The sequence below is a fragment of the Salarias fasciatus genome, chromosome 12 (assembly GCF_902148845.1).
Source record: "Salarias fasciatus chromosome 12, fSalaFa1.1, whole genome shotgun sequence".
In the NCBI taxonomy this organism is placed as follows: Eukaryota; Metazoa; Chordata; class Actinopteri; order Blenniiformes; family Blenniidae; genus Salarias; species Salarias fasciatus.
The window spans coordinates 10964522-10987771 of record NC_043756.1 but is presented as its reverse complement, the minus strand read 5'-3'; the positions used below and the strand labels follow the sequence as shown (position 1 = coordinate 10987771).

Below are 23250 nucleotides of genomic sequence, written 5' to 3'. Positions count from 1 at the left end.
AAGCAAGAGCAAGAGTCTGACGAGTCTGCGCTTGGTGAGTTTCTAACAGGAAAAGATGTTGTCGCTTGTCTTTGCGTGTAGAGAAGCTAGCGCTAAAGAGCTAAAGCAAGCCAGTGTATTTGTTTTGAAGAGCTGATTGGTTTAAGTAGCTGTCAGTCAAAGTCCACAGGGGGAGAGGTGGGATTTTCAGTGAAACAGAGCGTTTTCTCTTCCGGGCTTCAGAATTAGCCCCAGAAAATCTTTTATTTCACACAAAATGACTTTTCCTGAGCGCCAAAAATAAACTATTACCATGTTAGAGCCATTTCTAGGGTTTAGAATAGCTAAGAAAAGCATGATACAGCCCCTTTAATATGATTGCACGCTAAGTAGGAACTTGGGCTGGACACAGAGGGCTTGAAGTTGCTGTCACTTGGAGCTCTTGCAGGATCAGATGTGCCCCACTTCCTCATTGAGCTGAGCATGGACATGGTTTGACGGAACAATGAAGAGTGGAAACACCACCTCTGGATCGAAAGCAAAGCTGACGTCCAAATACACCTGTGTAACAGAGATACAATGAGAAGAAAAAAGGCTGTCAGAATCCACATACATTAATGAAGACATAAACTTATTTCATTACATCATCATTTTAAGGAATAAAGATGATTGCTAACGGTCATTACTCTAAATGAAAGCCATTTCATTGCATTGTCTATCTACATCTATTTATTCATTTTGTACATTCCATCATGCAATTTAGGGGCTGGAGCCAATCAAAGTGGACAGTGAGATAAAGAAAAGGTACAACAAATTTAAAGATGGTGAGATTCCAAACAAGTAGCAATGTTTCAAAACAGGAATGTATTCATTATATGTCTCACTACATACCTTGAGGTAATATTCAACTGAGATGATTTGACAGTTATGGAGAGTGTAGACAGCATCAACAGGAATCTTCACTTCACAGGGAACCGTCACCTCTGACCTTGGAGTGATTGTGTCTCCAACCATTTTAAATATGACTTTATCACTGGTCTTGGTGTTACCGCTGGCTCTGTACACAGTCTTCATATGTAAACTGAATTTGGGCTTCACGGTTTTTGAAGAGGAGTTGCGGATTCTGGCATAAGCAGACAATGTTTCACCTGAAGGAGACAAAACATGAAGACCAGATGTGCAAATCAGTTGCTGCATATTTTGAATAATTACAAAATGCCTTCATGCATTGTCATGGGTAACCATTGAACATCCTCTCATACAGCGAAGAAATAATGTATAACGCAGTTCTTCTCTTTTTTATTTTAGTGAATAACACACTGTACCTGGAAAGCAAACTCCTCGGTTAACTGAAGCAGTCATTTGGAGCTGTCCTTTGGAGAAAATACCCAACTCTTTATCCACTGAACCAGATAATGGAAGCTGTAAACATATTCAAAACAGACATTTTCCCCAGTCAACTTACAGCCTCCAATCATCAGAAATCAAATTCTGCAAGGAAAATTGCTTTGTTCCAGTTGAGCTTTGAGATAAGCAATATTGTGAAGGTGGAAACCATAAAAGTGAAATTTAAAAGCTTGACTTTTTTTTTATATTTAGATACATTTTACTGCTGTGATGCTGGAATTTCTTCATTGAATTATTAATTTTGATGAACAAATGTGTTCATTAACTGTTTTCAAGTGTTTTCAAATTGTTAACACAATTTTGGGATATTCACCATGGCTTGTTGAATTGTTGGAAAAGTCTTGGAAACAAACTTGATCTCTGTTGTTACTGATGAAGGCCATCGCCAGCTTCTGGAAATTTTTGCTTCAACCATGTACACAATTTTTCCATTTTCCCCTTTGAAGGACGATGGCATTTCCCTGCAACACAGAACCAGAACAGAGTAGTGAATTAAACAGTTAGATGTGGGATGAGTGGTATGTTTTGTGTTTACCTGTGTCTCTGTTCTCGTCTGTGCTCTCCCTCCCTCCCCATCTCTCTCTCTCTCTCTCTCTGTCTCTGTCTCTCTCTCTCTCTCTCTCTCTCTCTCTCTCTCTCTCTCTCTCTCTCTCTCTCTCTCTCCAAAACTGATACATTGTTGCCAACTCCTCCATGAGGAGAGTTCTAAATGATGACAATCTAATTTGGATGGCTGCTCATTTGCATATCTCAGTCAAATTAGATGATGGTGTCATTTAAAACTAATACATTGTTGCCAACTCCTCTGTCAGGAAAGCTTGAAATGATGACATCATACATAAAGAAGGATCTGTTTTGCTGCAAAGTGTGTCATGTGATGTAATAGAGATATAGCCATAGAGAACCCTGATCATTCAAAGGCAGCTTTTAAATGAAAGCACAGACATCTATTGACATGAATCTACTGTGTTTTACAAATGTAGAAATGCTATCTCCAGTTACAAATCACATTTTTTTGGTGTCTTGTCTCATATCATCATACAGCAATATTTGAACAATTTAGATTAGTGTGACACTTAGTGTTTGTACTTTATTCTGTTGAGTGTCCATTTATATTCATTCGTCATATATCCAGTTTTATAATAAATACTTAAACATGCATCTTAAAGTTTCATTAAGAGGGGATCCAAATTCTTTGACATATTTAAACACACTTTTTTAAAGTAATGCAATAGTTACTTTGCCTATTACTTACTATTGAAGAAATATGAAAATATTGAAAAGCAGCTATTTAAAGATAAAACCAGTGACTACAACTAATTACTTTTTAAAAGTAACTTGGTGTGCTCCGGCAGTGCCATGTTCGACTCGGACGCAAAATTTGAGTTCTGCTGATTTACCAACTTACCAAACGACATTTGAACAAAACTCGGCAAAAAACATGCCCAACGACACCACAAAGACAAGCGCTGGCGATCGACTCTCCAGATATCACTTTAGAAACAAAGACGGGGACGACAAATTGCTGGAAACAAATGAAGCTCATCAGCCTGCTAAGCGAGGCACAGCTAGCGCTAGTAAAGCTACTGAACCTGCCACTAAAAACATAGAGGAAATGCCCACGACTGAGTTGCTAGCCCGAGTACGAAATCGCGCTGCGCCAGCTGCGGAGGTTGTGGCGGGAGCTCTAGGCCGGTGCGGTCCGCAGCATTGGTGAAGAGCCCCGCGAGGTGCTGTGCAGGCTGGCTTGTCCATGTCTTCTTGTCTTGAATCTTGAATCTTGAGCTAAGCTTCAGATCAGTCTCGAGACTGAGAAAGAAGAAGGGAGTAGAGTGGGTGCACGCTGATTATATCCCCTTGGTGAGGGGCGTGGCAGTATGGCAGTGTGCCAGCGCGCGTGCGGGATTGGCGCGTCACTTTTCAGATCTGTCTCAGTGATTGGCTGGCGCCACGGAGAGTACCAATAGCGAAGCCCATAGGTGGGCTAAGCATCACACGAAGTAGAATGGGTAATAAAGCTCGTAGATTATTGTCTTTTCAATTGCGGAAAGCTCAATCGAATCAAGTGGAACCTAGAATTAAACACCCTGACACAGGTAGAATTACCTCCCAACCAAAAGAAATAGCAGAGGCATTCGCTGCATCCTACAAAAAAATTATATGAAGGTCAAGAATTACAAGGAAAGAAGGAAAAAATAACAGAACTTCTGGATTCGATTCAATTGAATAAATTATCACAGGATGAGGCTGAGATGCTATGTTCCCCCATAACAGTACAGTAAGTACATAAGTACAGTGGGTTAAAGAATAGTAAATCCCCAGGTGCTGATGGCTACTCTGGGGAATACTCTAAGGTTTTCGTTAAGGAGTTAGCCCCAATTTTATGTATAATTATGCACTAGATGAAAGGGACCCCTCAAAAACATGGTCAGAGGCAATCATCACAGTCATACATAAGAAGGAAAAGACCCCACTCAGTGTATGTGATATCGGCCTTTAAGTTTGCTTTGTCAGGATTTGAAAATCCTGACCCCTATCCTGGAAAATAGAGTACAAAGACACATTCGGAAATTATTTAACTCAGACCAAATGGGATTCATCAACGGGCAGCATGGCACCAATAATGTACGGCGAGCTCTAAATTCACAATTTATTGCTTCTCATAGAAAGACTACATCAAAGCATTTGATAGATTGGACTGGGCATTTTTGGAGCAAACATTGGCTCATATGGGCTTTAATTAAACTTTTTCAAGTTGGATTGGAGTGTTTTATGATAACCAGCGTTATTATACCAGCGTCTAACAAGAGTTAGAGTTAACGGCCAGTGCTCTGATTTTTTTAATCTGGGGCGGGGGACGAGGCAGGGAGATGCACTTTCCCCAGCTCTGTTCGCTCTCAGCATTGAGCCCCTCGCTGAACTGATTAGAAGTAACCCCCTTATACAAGGAATAAGAGATGGGGGTGGACACCAACATGAAATCGCTCTATATGCGGATGATATATTATTATTTATTGAAAATCCCATGCATTCTGTCCCGGCTCTCCTACAAAATCTTAGTGAACATGGTCTAGTGTCTGGGTAAAAAGTTAATCCCAGTAAATCAGAGGCGATGATGGTATCTGGGCCATGGCCTATCCAGATTGTTGATTTGGTATCCTTTCGCAGATCTAAACATGGCTTTAGATATCAAGGAATCATACTCACTCCCCATGGTAGCACAACTGTATCAGGCTAATTATAAAAAAATTATTTGAGATATTTAGAAATTAATTAGTAAGATGGGATGTACTGCCGTTGTCACTTTTAGGTAGAGTAGCGGTTAATATGAAGTTACTCCCCAGGCTCCTCTTCTTGTTTCAGTCTCCCCCAATCAGCATCCCAACATCAGCCTTTAATATGCTGGACAAGCTTATATCCAGATTTATATGGCCAAATAAGAGACCAAGAGTAAGACTTAAAACACTTACTCTCGAGAAGAACAGGGGTGGACTTGGCCTCCCCAACACAAAATACTATTTTTGGGCAGCACAGTTAACAGCAATGATAGCCTGGATTAACAATGATGTGGAGACGGGGTGGGTAACGATAGAGCAAAATTCATTGCCAACTGTACCCCTTTCCAACTCTAGTATTTCTGAGCAAGTAATCCCAGGAAAATTTGGATCTTAAAAATACATGGGTAAAATACACCTTTAAAGTCTGGTCGACAATCCAAAAGAGAATTAGAGGGACGGCTACACTTTCAAGGGCTATTCAGATTGCTGGAAATCCAAACTTCCCCCCTCAGTGAAAGATATCGCTTTCAAAAGATGGGAAGACAGAAAATTAAAAGTCATTGATCAGTTGTTCTGTGACAATGTTTTACAGCCATTCTCATATATTCAAGACAAATTCTCTCTAACCCAACGTGATCTGTTACGCTATTTTCAGATTAGACACTACATCACAAGCCATAAAGACTGGAATATAATTAAAATGCCCCAACAAATGTAGAGACATACTTTATCAATGTAATTAAACATCAGTTACCCAAGAAAAAAACATGTGTCCCATATATACAGACATCTGTTACTGAATATACCAGATAATACTTTGTATATCGAAAATAAATGGGAGCTGGAGCTAAATACTACAATTGAGGATGAAGAATGGAAAAAATATGCACTGGATGTCATAAGGGTATCAATAGTAACATATGGGAGGAATTTGATTGGAAGATGAAGACAATATTCTTTAAGTCACCTTTGGTGGTTTCCAAATTTATACTGTTGGAGAAAACGTGGCGGCGATCACTCACACATGTTTTGGGATTGCCCAATGATGCAATCTTTTTGGAAGGTGGTGAAGAGAGAAATAGATGAAGTTATGGGAACTGATTTATTATTCATCCCAAGTCAGTTTCTTTTCGATCTAACTCCTGAAGATATGTATACCAATAACCAAAAGTACCTGTTACATACAGTATACTTTGATGATTGCTAGGAAAATGGTAACAATAAAATTGATGAATCTACAGCCACCTGCAGTGGCACAGTGGAAACACAAGTTGTGGGAGGTGTATGGAATGGAGGCTTTGACTGCTCAAATACAATTGAAGGCTGATGTTTTTGCGAGAAGGTGGCTACCTATAGCAAGATATCTTTCAGAATAAGGGAAATCTCACACTGTTGTAATGTCTTTGCTCTAATTATTATGTATTCATTGATATTTTTTTAGGCTTCCTGGGCCTCAGAAGCTTTTCTGTTTGTTTTGTTTTGTTTGTTTGTTTTTATTTCTCTCCTCTCTGGGCCTACTTTTCTTTCTGTACGATCATACTTTGTCGGTGATGTTGTCAAGGAATGTTGTGGTTTGTTTTGTGTCTTTGGTTCAATAAAAATATAGTTAAAATAAAATTAAAGTAAATTGCCCAATGCTGGTTTTAAACCTTCCAATTATTTTAAGAAAAAGCAATGCACGGCAAGGTGGCTTTATTCTCAAAGCACATTTCAGCAACGAGGCAGTTCAAGTGCTGTACATTAAGAAAAATGTACAGCTGGCAATGAAAAGGAGGATGAAAATAAGTAAAAGCATAATGAAATCTAAAATATCAAAACTCATTAAAAGAACAACAGTAAGCATAGCAGCATAACAATGAAAGCCGCTTCTGCATGCCTGCCTGCATAACATAACATTACAGAAGAGCCCAGATGTATTATTAAGGATCTAAACCTTTCAGTATTTTTAAGACCAGCAGTAATATTTTAAAACCCTTGTTTTTTTTCTATGACAGTAATTCAGAGCAAAGACCTGAGAACTCGACTGATGTGATTTACTTGGTGACAAACTTGGTGTTTGTCATGATTGGAGCAGCAGTGTTTTGAATCAACTGTCCAACAGAGTTTTTAGGAAGACCAGTGATGACAGTGTGACAGTCGTGAAGTCGACTGCAGACAAATGGATGGATTAACCTTTCCAAATCCTGCTGAGATATCAGTGTTTTAAACCTCGCAATATTTTTCATCTGACAATGAGCTGCTCTAATGAGAGGAGTTGTGTCAAAAACAGCAGCAGGTGTCACAAGAGCATAACTTCTTCTGTCTCATCAGGAGCATCCAGTGAAGTTTCTGCAGTTGGTGACAACACTTTTTTTTTTTGCTATGCATGTGGATGGTTCAATCATAAAAAGCAGAGTTAACAAATAAAGTTGATAAGGTCTATTCTTGTGTTATTTATGTTTGATTATGAGTTTAAGGTTCATTTAACTATGACTCTGTTGCACAGAATATATTAAACAAAATAAGGACACAGAAATAAAAGTAAAAGTTTCTCACTTACCCCTGAGGGATTTTGAGTGTGAAATTGATATTATGGGCCCCTTGGGGGAGCACAGTGCCTGGAAAAAAAGAGAGAATGATGAACACTTCTGGTGATATTACATATGTGTGCACAGATTGTACATAATAATCCATTTGTTTTTTAACCTTGAACTTGGTATTGACCCTTTTGTGTGTATGTGTATGTGTATGTGTGTGTATTTTGTCTCTGTGTTTCATCATTTCAAGAATTTGCCTTCAGGCAATAAGCTGAATCTGGTCGTGGCAGTGTGGGTGGAGGAAACCAAATTTGTCATTCATAAGAACCTGAAAACTCTCAAAAAGTGAAATGCAATATTTTTAACTTTCAGAAATTAAAAGTCATCACGTCAAAGATAAAAATCTTAAATATCTTTATTCTTTTGAATAATTACCCCCCACAAAAAAGGTGCAGTCAAGATACAGTGACACTTTATTCCTGAAAGAACTGCAAGAATAATGCAAATATGCAAAAAAAAAGTGCACATTCAAACTACTGTGACCTCCTAAAACAACAGTACGTATGTCCAAAGTGTCTTCAAACTATTTGTTAAATTAGAGTCACACAGTTAACACTGTCAACTTAGACACTTACCTCCAGCATTTTTTGCAACCAAGTCCTCTTTGATTTTAAGATATCTCTCGTGCGCAGAGTAGGTCTTCTTATCTTCTCCAATTCCTTCCGTCCAATCCACGTTTGCGTCCCCTTTAGCCTTCACTGAAATGCTCTTCACTGTGGTGTCACTGTTCAGATAGAAAGATAAAGTGCCTATAATAGTATCTCCTTCAGAAAAAGTGCACTCTTGGTTCAGCGCTTCCAAAACCAATCTTAAGTCCTGAAAGGGAGACATGTTGTCTTTAAGTCTTTGGTCACAACAGGAGCTAAAAGCTCCTAAAAGCTAAAAGTCTCTACAAGCTGGATATCCCAATTGACAAGCCTCCAGGAAATATTTCATCATATTGTTGAGACTTGGTTCAGCAACACACAGCCAGTCACTGAACTGACTTCAAGTGAGAAAGACAGGAAGCTAAAAGAGGTGTGGTCATGATTGTGCAAACTGGTCAAAGTTCTCTTGCGTTCCTTCAGTGTGTGCTCATATCAACAAGTCCTCCAACTCAAATGATCACAGTGGCCATTAATTCATGCCTCAAATTACAACAATGAGGTATGTTTTAAACTCAAGCGCCCCATAGTGAGCATGTAATTCTACTTCGTGTGATGCTTAGCCCACCTACAGGCTTCGCTATTGGTAACTTCTCTTGGTGCCAGCTAGACACTGAGACAGATCAAAGCAGTTCCCACGCCCATCCTGTACGTGCAGTGGCGCATCTCCACGCCCCTCACCGTGGCTATATAAGCCGGGTAATCCCCTCAATCTCCTTTCTTCTTTCTCAGCTCCTGAGATCAATATCAATGCAGCATCAAGACAAAGATAAAGACAAAGACACAGAGCCAATGGAGCAGCCGGACAAGAACGCCCGAGACATCTCGTCGGGCTCTTCACCTGCCGCAGCTGCAACGCTCCGCCGCAGGAGAGGGACCGGCATGAACGCTGCTTCACCTGCCTGGGATGGCAGCATCAAGCTCAGCGTGCTTCCTGTTCTCCCTGCCTGACGCTCTAATCCAGGCAGGGGGCACTCTTCGGTCCTGCCCTGTCCTGGGCAGGAGACTCCTGGCCTGGATGCTGAGAGGGTCAGACTAGCCAGGCTGTGAGCTGATTCGAAGAAGGGAGATTGAGGGGATCACCCGGCTTATGTACCCATGGTGAGGAGCGTGACGATGTGTACAGGATTGGCATGGCAACTGCTTTGATCTGTGTCAGTGTCTGGCTAGAGCCAAGTGGAGTTACCAATAGTGAAGCCTGTTGGTGGGCATGCACACACTCGTAGAACTGTAGTTACATTCAGTAACTATTATATAATGTCACGAACACCACAGACTGATGGAGTTTTTTTGTTTTGTTTTGTTTTGTTTTTTGAATTTTTTTTTTGGGAGTGAGTTGTACTTAATAGTTACATTCAACCACAAATATAATTCTCTGCATTGAATGACTTCAGTTTGATTTTCAAAACACAACAAAATCTTCTTTCAGAATGAAGTTTTGCTCTTTAACCAATAATGATAAATATCCCTCTTTGCCTTAAATAACAACAAATTGTGTGATTATTGTGACTGACAGGTTAGAGGTGGATAATGTGCCTGAAGCTTCATGTTTGCCATTCTGTTTGAACCGACTAGCTTAGCTAAAAGCAATCAGAGGTTGTTTGCTCATTTCACCAAATCACAGCAATAAATCCAGAACGATAAATGTAACCAATAAAACCAATAAACCAATAAACATGTCTCAGGACTAAGCATGATACATCATTGAAAAGGACTTGATCAGGGGAGTAAGATTATGCAAGACTGGAAGTTTGAATTTGCTCCTGCTCAGAGATATTGACCTTTGAACTTTGACTTTGGTGCTTCTTTTAAAGCTTCTATTTTGACAATGAAAAATACTAGAATCATGGGACCAACTGTTATACAAAGCTCTTGAACTCCACAATCCTGTCAGGTTTGACTTAATATTATCACCAACAGGGGGCATTATGATATGTGGTAAAAACTCAATTTCACCAATGTATATCAGTTTCATTTGAAAAAATAATAATCCAGTGGAACATGTTCCTCACCAGTCTAAACCCCTAAATGTACTTATTTTGTATATTTCACTCTTCTATTCAGTGAAAACAGGTATTTTCAAGAACTACAATTCCAAATAGCGTCATGACGCAAATCCATTGACCGCGTCATGTATTTGTAGTTCTTTCTGGGATTTGAACGTAGGGTTACGTTTCTTAGTTTATGAACGCCAATAAACCATATGAACAGCTGAACATGTACTATTGGTGAAGTGTAATTCGTGTCTTATGAATTGAGTGTGAAGAAGTATATCACTCTGGATTTATTTTTGTGACTGTGTGACTGATAAATGCTGCAATTCCCACGAGAGCTTGTGTTCTCGCGATACCGACAATCTCGCTTTCCCAATCAAAAAAAAGAAAGAGGGCACTGCCGTTCTCTCTCCTGAACAGAGCTTCAGCTGGACCTTGTTGGCCCTGCCGTTGTGCGTCTGCTGTGCAGGAGGCATATGCCCCCTTCCCTCAGCTTATCACACCCACTTTGTTTTCTGAACCCCTGAGCAACACAGTTGGTATCAGCTTGGCCGTGTCCGGCAAAAGCCAGCATTTGCACCTACCCTGCTCCCAGCAGGTTGTGTCTACAGGAAGGCAGAAGGAGGAGACCATCTGCTAGAGCGTTCTGTCACTCAGAGTCTTTGTGATCACGTGAGAAGATTCTGCAGGAACCGAACCTGGTGCTGGACACCGGAACTTACGGTTGTTCCTGGGTCACTCGGGGTCACAAGTGACGTCATTGTTATACATACTGGAACTGCGCATGCACGGAGGGAAGATTCCAGTGCTTTCAGCACCGTCTCTTGTGGTCAGTAGGGATTTATAGAACCATAGTTACATTCATAACTTTCGTTTTCTCTGGCTACTCATTCCAAAACAATTAGCCTCTGACAGAAATGATACTGATGACAGTAAAAAGAAATACAGACTGTCACATATTGTGAAACCTGGTGAAAAAAGTGTACTTTATTGTATTTTAACACTGATTTCATGTTTGAGGTGAAAACAGTCAACAATGTATGGCTGTTTCACAATCGTCACATTTTTTAAAACATAATATTTAAGAGCTCACTGAAAAAGTTGATTGGAAAATTCACAGAAGTTAAATGTGTGGTGTTGCGATTCCTGATGTCAAGATTCATCATCCCACAATCTCATAATGAAAATGTCATCATACCATTATTACATGAATTTTTAATCCAGATCAGTAATACAGTGAAACCAAATAGTCCATCAGACACCGTGCATCAGACTGTATTTTAAATCCAGTACTTTCACTCATGGACGCCATTCTCTGTGATTTATGTTGTATAAACCTATCAAAAACAAGTCTCGAAAAACTAGCAACCAACCAGGCAGTTCACAGCAAATAAGCTACTTTGACAAAATTTCAACAAGGTGAAATGATGGAGTATTCAGTTAGAAAAAAACACATTTATTGTGACTCATTACAAGAACCTCAGGATTCTAAGTATCTATGATCTGTGATCTATTTGGACTTTTTTGAAACTCCACATGTACAATGTGCCAGTTTTTATAATTCATTAAAAACTGACAGAAAATACTAAGTATATCACAATATGTACAGTATATCATAAGAGACAATACAATAATTTTATGTGCAAAGAAGTCAGGATACTGAAATACTAATAATTTTTATGCAGTTACTTTTTCAAGTGTGACGCTGTTGATACTTTTTTTCCCCTCTTTGATTCTATCTTACAGATTAAAAAGAAACATTCAATTAAAAAAAAACCCAAAACAAAACTGAAAATTGTTTTCAAGTTCCCCATGAAGTGGGATTCACGTACATACAAAGTACTTTGCGGAAAATGAAGAGTGCTTCATTTTAGAGGAAGTAATCACTGCCTCCTATTTGAATACTTTGTGGGTGAGTTAGGTGCAACAGTGATTCAATGTCTGCTCCCTTTGTTTGTGAGCATAATATAGCTGCCCACAAGGCAGCCTGTAGGGAATCACAAATCAAAGACAAGAACTCTGAGCCTAAAGGTCCCACTTTGATCATACTGTACATCTCTCTCTCAAGCCCTCCAGCTATTCGTCCTCATTGTTCTTCTAATGAAGGGCTTGAAACTGACTTTGTTTAAAGGGGACATATTGTGCTTTTTTCACTTTGTGAAGAGTTTCTTATAGTAGTATGTGTTGCGGTAGCCTCATTATGACGTTCAAATTTGAAAACTGTATGTTTCCTCCCTGTCTTGCTACACCACATTTTTGAAAATGAAACTGAAACTGAAGCTGAAATGGTCTAGTTTGAGTTTGGTCCCCTTATCATGAAATAAATGGATTTCACTCCACATTGCATTAGAGATCACAATACATCCTACCTCAGGGCAGGAAACAGTTTGTGCTCCTGTCTGTTTAGAGACAACAGCATGTGGGAGGCATCAACACTCCATGCAGCTTCTGTTTGTCCATCCATCACAGAGACACACGAACAGAGGGATGAGGAATTCCTTCTTTGAGGACAGAAATCTACTTTTCTGTACTTATAACTATACTTTTGCCACTGAAACAGTGCTTTGATCATTTATGACAGGTTCTTGGCTTCACAGGGTGCCACCAATTGATCCCAAAGCAGACGCACACTCACATTCACACAGATTTAAAAATTTTGAAGTGACTTGCAAGCTTGCATGAACCCCCCCCCCCCCCAAAAAAAAAAAAAAAAAAAAAACTGTGAAGGAGTGGAAGTTCAAACACAATAACCATTCAGAGTTTGTCACCATCGATTAAAAAAGACAAAACACACACACACACACACAAAAAAAACACTTGATATGATTATACTCTAAGTGGGAACTGTGACTCGGTACAGAGGGCCTGAAGTTGCATCAATTGGAGCACCTGTAGGAAAAGACGCTCCTCATCCCTCAGCCCCACTTCCTCATTGAGCTGAGCATGGACAAGGTTCGGCGGAACAACAAGGAGTGGAAACACCACCTCTGGATCGAAAGCAAAGCTGACGTCCAAATACACCTGAGTAAGAGAGATACAATGAGAAGAAAAAAGGCAGTCAGAATCCACATACATTAATGAAGACATATATTTATTTTATTACATGATGATTTTAATGAATAAAGATGATTTCTAACAGTCATTACGCTAAATGAAAAGCTCTTTCATTGCATTATGTATCTACATCTATTTATTCATTTTGTACATCCCATCATGCAATTTAGGGGCTGGAGTCAATCATAATTGACAGTGAGACAAAGAAAAGGTGCAGAAAAGGATACATGAATGATTCCCAACTGTCATGGCTCTAAATGAAAAGCCATTTCAGTGCATTAATTATTTACATCTATCTAATCATTTTCTTCACCCGTTCCTCCAATTTCAGGGCTCGAGCCAATCATAGTTGACAGTGAGATAAAGAAAAGGTAACCTGGCAAAAGCCATATTGACATGTGCAGCAACGAACTGCTTCACGTGTCAATCTGGGATTTCCCTCGGCAAATCCGTTCGGGGAAGGAGGGACTTGCTGTAGAACTCTTTGCGTTCATTTGACGGAAGGACACAGTGCGCCCGCCTAACCATGTTTGGTTTCAGCCAATCACCGCAAATAAAAAACCTCTTGCTGATCGTTTTTCAAAGACACAATAGAGGATTCATCCAAAACAGATTTAATCGCTGTCGGGACATCCATTGTTTTCGCTAGCCATGCTAATATTATTAGCAGTCCGTCACTTCCTGCTTCCGTCAAAGCTTCATGTCCCGACCTAAACGACACAAATGGTCCGACGGAAAAAGATCCGAGCCCGAGCGCATAGGTGCAAGATGGATTCTCGTGGTGTGTGTGAACAAATACCGCGAGAATTCAGCTTGCCGGCAAGGTTAAAGAAAAGATACCACAAACAAAAATGGTGTGAGTTCCAAAACAAATATCAATGTTTCAAAACAGGAACGTATTCATTATATGTCTCACTACATACCTTGAGGTAATATTCAAGTGAGATGATTTGACAGTTACAGAGAGTGCAGGCAGCATCAACAGGAATCTTCACTTCACAGGGAACCGTCACCTCTGACCTTGGTGTGATTGTGTCTCCAACCATTTTAGATATGACTTTATCACTGGTCTTGGTGGACTTTTTGACACTGTACACAACCTTCTGGTGCAAACTGAATTTGGGCTTCACAGATTTTGAAGAGGCGTTGCGGATTCTGGCAGAGGCAGACAATGTGTCACCTATTGGAGACAAAATATGATGCCCAGATGTGCAAATCAGTTATTGCATATTTTGAATAATTACAAAATACCTTTAAAGGGATAGTTCGGGATTTTTGACATGAATCTCTATGGCATCCCCGTTAGCAGTGTTGTTCATTCACACAGACTAACTCCTGACAGCGTCCAGTGAGCGGAGATCCTGTCCGGTTTAGGTCCAGAGGAAAGTAGTCCGGCAAGTTTGCTGGGGTCCTGAAAATAAAGCGTTTTTGTTCTCAAACGAATATGTGTGCGAAAGAGTCATATATTTGCATCGCAAAACCGTTGTCGACGAAAAAGTCAGACAGCGCTGGTTTCACTTTGTTTACCGCTGGTAAAGAGCCAGCAAGCTCTAGCTCTAGCTGTTACCATCTCCGCGCCGCCTTGATATGAAGGGAGAGAAAATAGTGCCAAGCGTTTACGAGGTCTGACTTTTTCGTCGACAACGGTTTTGCGATGCAAATATATCACTCTTCCGCACACATATTCGTTTGAGAACTAAAACGCTTTATTTTCGAGACCCCAGCAAACTTGCCGGACTACTTTCCTCTGGACCTAAACCGGACAGGATCTCCGCTCACTGAATGCTGTGAGGGGTTAGTGTGTGTGAATGAACAATACTGCTGACGGGGATGCCACACAGATTCATGTCAAAAATCCCGAACTATCGCTTTAAGGCCTGTACAGACATAGACCTAAAAATCTTTCCCACAATGACAAGTTTGCTAAGTGCAGACCATGGTACAGACTGCAAGATGAAATCAAAAGGTGATCGCAGGTGGATGACATCGACATGAAGACGCATGCGGTCGCCGTGGCAACCAAAAGTCAACTCAGCGCTGACATTCACTAGCAAAACATGAATAGAGTGCTCGTTTATTCCCGCTGGGACAAAGCCTGATAAAACACAGCCCAGTGGACAGTACACAACTGGAGAGAGCCCGTTGAGATGCTCCCTGCCATGAAGCGTATCCCCCAGAGGCAAAAGAGCGAGCTAATAACTTAAGCATGAGTCCTATCCGCTGGACACCGGAGCAGTTTTTTTGTTGTTGTTTTTTTGCTTTTACACACCGGAGCACTCACAATTGTGACATTTGTGTTTGGAGGAAAATCACTTTCACATAATCAGTAATTTTCCAACAAAACACTATATATGTAAACATAAAAAACACTGCCATAGATATTAGCAACAGTCCCACGATCATCCAAAATTGCTGACACTGCCAGAATTTAATCGCAGCTGATCTTTGGTCACATACGAAAATGTCGGCCAACCTTGACCCGGTGTTTCGAATGAACTGGTACCCCTGTTAACTGGTGATTGATTTTCGTAAACACATGCTCATAACAACAAGTGTCATAATACACACAACACATGCCAAGGTTACAAATTTATGGTAACTCCAGATAACCAACATTCACCAGAACAACTACAAGTTTAAGTCAGGTTTTCAACATCTGTCAGTCAGCAGTTAACAGGGAAACCAGCTAAGACGAAACACCGGTTTCGAGCCAAGACTTACTTTATAGCCAATGTTCTCTCACGATCGTGATCTTTCGTCTGGGACTGCCGATAATCGCAGTCTGTACAGGCCAGTAAAGGCAGGTTCTTCTCTTGTTTATTTTAGTGAATCACACACTGTACCTGGAGAGCAAACTCCTTGGTTAACTGAAGCAGTCATGTGGAGCTGTCCGCTGGAGAAAATCCCCACCTCTTTATCCACTGAACCAGATAATGGATGCTGTAAACACATTCAAAACAGACATTTTCCCCAGTCGACTTACAACCTCCAGTCATCAGAAATCAAATTCTAGAAGAAATTGTGTTTTGTTCCACTTGAGCTTTGACTTAAGATATATTGTTCAAGTGAAAACCAGAAGAATGAACAGTAAAAGCTTGACCTTGTTATATTTCTATGCATTTTACTGCTGTGATGCTGGAATATCTTCCCTGAATTAATCATTTTGATAAACAAATACATTAAACTGTTTACACTGTAACTGTTTTCGTATTCTTAACACCATTTTGGAATATTCACCATGGCTAGACGAATTGATGGAAAGTGCCTTGAAAAAAAATTAATCTCTGTTTTCACCGATGAAGGCCACCGCCAACTTCTGGAAATTTTTGCTTCAACCATGTACACAATTTTTCCATTTTTCCCTTCGAAGGATGATGGCATTACCCTGCAACATGGAAACAGAACAGAGTAACAAATTAAAAAGTTAGATTACAGGGTGAGTGACATGTTTCAAGGCTAAAACATTCCAATTACTAAGAGAAGGCAGTGTAAGGCAAGGTGACTTTATTTGCATAGCCCATTTCAGCAACAATGCAATTCAAAGTGCTTCACATGGACAAAAATGTACAGCAGGCAATGAGAAAGGTGGATAAAAATCATAAAAAGGTTTTATAAATGCAAGAAAAGATAAAAAGAAAAAGCATAATTAAATCTAGAATATCAAAAAAATTAAAAGGACAACAGTAAGAATGAAAGTATACAACACTTAAAGATACAACACATAAAAACTGAAAGCAGCTTCTGCATGCTTGGTTTACACAACCTAATATTACAGAGGATCTTGGAGTTCTTATTATGGGCCGAAACCTTTCAGAATTTTGAAGACCAGAAGTAACATTTTAAAATCCATTCTTTCTATGACAGAAATCCAGTTGTGCAAAGATCTGAGAACCGGACTGATGAGATCCATGTCTTGGTGTTTGTCATTATGAGAGTAGAAGCATTTTGAATCGACCATCCAGTAGAGTTTTTAGGAAGGGCAGTGATGACAGCATTATAGCTCAGTGAAGTCAACTGAAATAATTTCTCTAAATCTTGCTGAGATATCAGTCTTTTAACCCCTGTTTCATTTTTCATGAGCTGTCTTTTTGGTTGTTTTGATATTGTTGGTCAGACACAAGTCAGAGTTCATGATCACACCCAGATTTCTGGTTCTGTCAGTGTTTTTTAACCTGTGACAATGAAGAAGAGCACCAACCAGGAATCTCCCCTGTTTAGCTCCAAAACATTTGGCATGTTCAAAGATTCACCTGCTTAATGCTCCCACTCAGTATTTTTATTGGACCACAGTCACCTGATGAGAAAGGGACACAAATCTGTGTGTCATCTGTGTAGTGATGATTCCACATTTTCTTGTTGAATAAAATCTGACCAATGGGATTATCAGATGTTGAATAGAAGTGAGTATAGAACAGAGATGTAGTTGTTTTGAGCTCCGACTTAAAATTAACCATTATGTGGATCTTCCCAAATATTTAAAATACTTTATTCATTGTCAGACAACATAGTTGAAAAAACTACCCAAAAGAAAACTAAGCTTGTCTGAAATATATCCTCACACCTTAATAAATGACCATTATCTTCTATCTTATAACTCAGAGTAGTTGTGTCAAAAACACCAGCAAGTGTCACAAGAGCAGACTTCTTCATGTCTCATCAGGAGGACCAGTGGAGTTTCTGCAGTTGGTGAAAACTCTTTTGTTTTACTATGCATGCAGATAGTTCAAACATGAAAAGTAGTGTTCACAACGTTGATGAGGTCATTGTCTACTTTCACATCAGTTATGTCTGATTATGAATTCAAGGTGCATTTCACTCTCAGATGAAGCCTTGCATTACGTATGTTTTAAACCAAGTATAGAAACAGAAATAAAGGTAAAAGTTTCTCACTTACCACTGAGGAATTTGGAATGAGAACGTGAAATTATGGGGCCCTCGGCGAAGCACAGTGCCTGCAAAAAAATGAGAATGACTAACAGTTCTACCGACATTATGTATGTGTAACCGGCTGGTTATTGGTGAAGCCTCATAGCTGTGGCAGGAACCAATGGTGAGCTGGGCTGTGTTGTGGGAGGGGATAAATTCGGTGCGGACACGCTTCCTTCCCCTTGGCACTTCTGGGTTGGAGCAGGTATGTGGCAGCATGCGTGTTTACTGACTCGGCGTTGCCGTGCATTAACATGTTCTGTTTCTCCAAGTCCCAGTGAGCAGGTCAGCGCGGTGGCTTGAGGGGTCGGGACAGCCGAGTTGCCTCTGTTGCTTTGTTCTGTCTTCTGCTTTTTTTGGTTTTTTCCTGCTGTGTCTTTTTGAGGTTCCTTTGAGGTAACACCAGCCAAGGTTCAGCAACAGACTGAGGGGGGTGTGCTTGCTCGGGCACGTTTTAACCAAGCTGTGTGTTGTTGTTCTCCCACCGTATTTATTTATTAGGTGGTGACTATTGTCCTTTTCTGTCCACTGAGTAACAATAAAGTACGTATTTTATTTCTCTACACAACCGCCTCGCATTCCATCTTTGAGCTGTCTTCAATTCACTCTCGGTTACATATGCGTTAAACAATATTTGTTGTTGAGCCTGGTATTGAACCTTCATTATTGAGAGACTATAAATCAAAGTCTGTGTGTGTGTTTCTCTTGTTTGTGTTTCATCATTTCAATAATAACAATAAAAAAAAAAACCTTTGTCCATCATACATTGCCAGGAATCCTAAAGCTCTCAATATACAGACAAGGATCAAGGCCAAGGTGCTCGAGGGTTCGTGGGAGTTTGCCCAACCAGTCCACATGTGTTTTGTGGATTTGGAGAAGGCATTCGACCGTGTCCCTCGTGGTGTCTTGTGGGGGGTGCTCCGGGAATACGGAGTCCGGGGCCCCTTGTTAAGGGCCGTCCGGTCTTTGTATGACCGGAGTAGGAGTCTGGTCCGCATTGCCGGCAGTAAGTCGGACCTGTTCCCGGTGCATGTTGGTCTCCGGCAGGGCTGCCCTTTGTCACCGGTTCTGTTCATAATCTTCATGGACAGAATTTCTAGGTGCAGCCAGGGGCCGGAGGGGGTCCGGTTCGGGAACCACAGGATTTCATCTCTGCTTTATGCAGATGATGTTGTCCTGTTGGCTTCATCGAACCCGGACCTACAGCATGCACTGGGGCGGTTCGCAGCTGAGTGTGAAGCGGCAGGGATGAGGATCAGCACCTCCAAATCCGAGGCCATGGTCCTCGACCGGAGGAAGGTGGCTTGCCCCCTCCAGGTTGGTGGAGAGACCCTAGCCCAAGTGGAGGAGTTCAAGTATCTTGGGGTCTTGTTCACGAGTGGGGGACGGATGGAGCGTGAGATTGACAGGCGGATCGGTGCAGCGGCTGCAGTGATGCAGTCGTTGTATTGGTCCGTCGTGGTGAAGAAGGAGCTGAGCCGAAAGGCGAAGCTCTCGATTTACCGGTCAATCTACGTTCCCACCCTCACCTATGGTCATGAGCTTTGGGTCATGACCGAAAGGACAAGATCCCGGATACAAGCAGCCGAAATGAGCTTCCTCCGTAGGGTGGCTGGGCGCTCCCTTAGAGATAGGGTGAGGAGCTCAGTCACCAGGGAGGAGCTCGGAGTAGAGCTGCTACTCCTCCACATCGAGAGGAACCAGCTGAGGTGGCTCGGACATCTGTTTAGGATGCCTCCTGGACGCCTCCCTAGGGAGGTGTTCCGGGCATGTCCCACTGGGAGGAGACCCCGGGGAAGACCCAGGACACGCTGGAGAGACTATGTCTCTCGGCTGGCCTGGGAACGCCTTGGGATCCTCCCAGAGGAGCTGGAGAAAGTGTCTGGGGACAGGGAAGTCTGGGCATCCCTGCTGAGACTGCTGCCCCCGCGACCCGGCTCCGGATAAGCGGTAGAAAATGGATGGATGGATGGATGGATCAAGGCCACTGGAAAACCTTGAGCGAGAGACAATGAGACACAGTTACACCGGTCTGGTGGTTCATTTCACCACATCCACGCCATCTGCAGCATTTGTGTTAATGTCACAGCAGCCGAGTGTCTGCCTGTCACAGCCATAAGACCTCATACACTCATCAGAGAAGGTTGTTTAAACACGTTTTGTGCTGCTGTTCCTTCACTGTCTCGATAAACTGGTTTAAGCTGTCCCCTGCACGCAATACACTGCATTTAATGTGTACAAGTGCTTCTTAAAACTTCTGCTTGAAAAAACACACACAAAGAAAAAACCCAGAAAAATTACTTAAACATGTGTACATGGAAAACAAACCAACAAAAAATTATTTACTGTTATTTTATTTCCTCTGTGTAGACAGACCTAGATGTCACCGTGTTCATGGATCATGCAACACTGGTGACTGACATGGTGTCTGCAAAAACATTCAACTCAGAATCTGTAAAGCTTGAGAAGCGCAGTGGCATCTGCGTGATGAAGAATGAGCGGAGCTTGAGTCAATCTTGTTCACTCCTCAGACGTCTTTATTTCTTCAGCATTTCCTCCAGATTTAACACACGTTTTCTCTCAGCGAATCGAACAGATTGGAGCACAATGATGACATCAGATGTGCGACTCTTTGTCAAACAGAACATCAACATTATTTACATAGAGTAAGGGCGCCATCTATTGGCAACACTTAACAGAATCCCTTCAGGTTCTTTTGTTTCTTTGCACAAAAATGTCAGCAGTGCATGATTTGGAGGACAAGATCAAACTTGGCTTCAGATGATACACATAAAATATTCTGAATGTTGTATCATATCGTTTTATGTCGATGTTCCGTACACTCAGTTGCCAGCAGAATTAGGTTGCTTACCGCTACCTATACTTCTGACTTTAAAATCAGAATTCTCCAAAAAATGTCAGAACTTACTTTTTTTCCCCCAGTGGCCCTAATCCTCTCCATTCTCCAAAAGTTTATTTATTTACTCCAGCACACTTGTGAAAACCTGTGTGATTTTTATCTGAGAAAATTGCGATATAAATCAAATCTATTTTATTAAATGTATTTACTTGTTGCACGGCTGCTTATGCAGTCACTAACAGATTCACAAAAGCAGAATGAAAGTTGTTGTATATTTCTATGGCTAAACTGTGTTTTTATTACTTTGCATTGTAACTGCTTGTGTGCCCTGTGCCTGCATGGGTGAAGGGTCACGATAGCTAAACCTTTGATCTCTTTGTGATAATGTAAGAACCACAGCCCTGAGCGACAACAGGTCTGAACCAGCCAAGATAAGGAGCTGATGCCAGGTCAGAAGCCACAGGAGGCAGTTCATTGTTTATTCAGGCTACATTCCGGTCCCATATGGCCTGCTGAGATGAGCTGGATTGTTGTAAAAGGCCCCAAGCTAGGGTGCTGTAACCGCAGGACCCCAGATCTTAAGCATGATTGCTGACTCCTGAAGAAGAGGAGTCTCATGTGTCACCCTTAATTATGCGAAAACGGAGGATAAAGTTGTCTCTCCACCAACAACCGGGGCCATTCATCCTGGGGTTCAGACTGAGATCTGTTCTCGCAGGGCTGATGGACCGAGAGCCTCATATTTTGATTTTATTGCTAGCATGAGGCCTTCTTCGCTGTCTGATCATCCTCAATCAAATAAAAGAATCTGTGCTGAGACTTAGAGGTTTCAAGCATCCTTTTTTCATTTCAAACTCAGTCTCAACAAAGTATAATTTGAAATTATTCTATTTCTCACAGGAGTTCCAGAGACACAATGACTTGAAGTTAATTGTGTAGCTGTTGAAGCAGTGGAACTGTGTGAAGAGTGGTGCAAAATTACTGGAAACCCACAAAAAGTGCAGTCAAACTACTGTGACAATATTTTTTCCAGGAAAGAACTGTCAGAGTAATATAAATATTGTGTGTGTGCAAAAAAGCACACATCCATACTACTGTGACTCCCGAAAACAACAGTACGTATGTCCAAAATGTCTTCAAAGTATGGGGTAAATCACAGTTAACATTTGTAACTTGAGGACTTACCTCCAGTATCTTTTGCAACCAAGTCCTGTTTGAGTTTGAAATATCTGACGTGCCCCTTGTAGTGCGTTGTACTATTTCCAGAGTCTTCTTTCCACTCCACCTTTGCGTCCCCTTTAGCCTTCACTGAAATGCTCTTCACTTTGGTGTCACTTTTCAGATTGAAAGAAAGAGTACCGATAACAGTATCTCCTTCGGAATAAGTGCCCTGTTGGTTCAGCGCTTCCAAAGTCAACTTTAAGTTCTTAAAGGGAGCCATGTTGTCTTTAAGTCTTTGTTCACCCCACAGCAGGAAAAAGAAGTCAAGTTGCCTCTTTACAGAAAGGGATATGCTGATTGACAAGTCTCCAGGAAATACTTCATCATATTGTCCCTCAGCAGCACACAGGAAGTCTCTGCACTGAGTCCAAGTGAGAAAATGTTGTAGGCATTGAAAGCGGCGAAAGCTGAAAGAGGTGCGGTGAGGATTATGAATCATAAATTTTCTTTATGAGATGGGAGGTTGTCATTTGATTCTTTATTGGCCCGTAAAGACAGGTGCAGTTAAGAACAGAAGGAGCTATGATTCAGCAGTGAACCTCTAACTGAGATCAGGGTCATTGTATTCAGCATTCAGAATCAACATGACATGGGTGATAGTGTTTAAATCATTTCGCATGGATAGCAAGCCTTTCTTTTTTAATCACAGCAGACATTTCCACCTGGTACAGAAAGATCCCATAAGCCTCTTCACTGTTCTCCACTGTCGACTCTACAAGCAAAATAAATTAGGATCTGGATAAAATACATTCCTCTTCACTTTTGGACTGAATTGTTAAAAAAACACTCTGCAATTTTAAAAGCACTTCTTAAAAGTATGAGAAACACCGACACCCATCACTCATAAGTTTGCACTCTGTTATTATGTCACTGCAGCGATCCCTTGTAAACCATATTGAACGTCAAGTGTGTTTTTCTGTGATGAGTGAGGTGATTGCTGTTGGGTCGAGACTTTTCTTCAATCTGGTTGTCTTTGTTTTTAATGCTCTGTGTCGTCTGCCTGACGGCAGCAGGTCAAGTAGAGTGTCCAGGGAGTGAGTTGTTCTTAATGATGTTGTTTGCATTTTTGAGGCCAATTTAAATTCCCCAGTTGAAACCTTATATTCGCAAAAAGCTCAGTTCTTCAAACTTGGGACATTCAAGGTTTACATGTTCTGTAGACTTAAGCTGACTGACTTTCTAACTGTGTACACAAAGATCACAACCCAACAACAATAACCTGGCTGTGTGCGATATTACTGATACAGAATCCAACTGGTTCCTCTCCTTACCTATAGAGCTTGCGGCGCACAAAACAAGCCCCAAACTATG

At 41.1% G+C, this 23250-nt stretch overlaps 2 protein-coding genes across 2 annotated transcripts; both read right to left on the bottom strand.

The window, feature by feature from the left end:
* Positions 1 to 400: 400 nt before the first annotated feature.
* LOC115397828 (arrestin domain-containing protein 3-like) lies at positions 401 to 8071 on the bottom strand. The gene is made up of 6 exons (XM_030104306.1): positions 7816 to 8071; positions 7204 to 7261; positions 1700 to 1847; positions 1305 to 1401; positions 871 to 1127; positions 401 to 540 (listed from the first exon to the last, which is right to left on the bottom strand). The coding sequence occupies exons 1-6, from the start codon at positions 8069 to 8071 to the stop codon at positions 430 to 432; spliced, it is 927 nt and encodes a 308-aa protein (XP_029960166.1). The 3' UTR covers positions 401 to 429.
* Positions 8072 to 8642: 571 nt separating this feature from the next.
* LOC115397724 (arrestin domain-containing protein 3-like) lies at positions 8643 to 22159 on the bottom strand. Its single transcript, XM_030104168.1, has 7 exons — positions 21904 to 22159; positions 17827 to 17884; positions 16170 to 16317; positions 15776 to 15872; positions 13856 to 14112; positions 12737 to 12899; positions 8643 to 8935 (listed from the first exon to the last, which is right to left on the bottom strand). The coding sequence occupies exons 1-7, from the start codon at positions 22157 to 22159 to the stop codon at positions 8643 to 8645; spliced, it is 1272 nt and encodes a 423-aa protein (XP_029960028.1).
* Positions 22160 to 23250: the final 1091 nt, after the last annotated feature.

Bases quoted from the DNA above. Each gene is read 5' to 3' on its own strand.
- LOC115397724 (XM_030104168.1), bottom strand. From the start codon at position 22,159: ATGGCTCCCTTTAAGAACTTAAAGTTGACTTTGGAAGCGCTGAACCAA. The intron at 16,318-17,826 runs GTAAGTGAGAAA...TCCATGTTGCAG, and splicing joins TCATTCCAAATTCCTCAGTG to GGTAATGCCATCATCCTTCG. The intron at 15,873-16,169 runs GTGAATATTCCA...ATGTGTTTACAG, and splicing joins CATCAATTCGTCTAGCCATG to CATCCATTATCTGGTTCAGT.
- LOC115397828 (XM_030104306.1), bottom strand. From the start codon at position 8,071: ATGTCTCCCTTTCAGGACTTAAGATTGGTTTTGGAAGCGCTGAACCAA. The intron at 7,262-7,815 runs GTAAGTGTCTAA...CTTTTTTTCCAG, and splicing joins GGTTGCAAAAAATGCTGGAG to GCACTGTGCTCCCCCAAGGG. The intron at 541-870 runs GTATGTAGTGAG...TCTGTTACACAG, and splicing joins CAGTTGAATATTACCTCAAG to GTGTATTTGGACGTCAGCTT.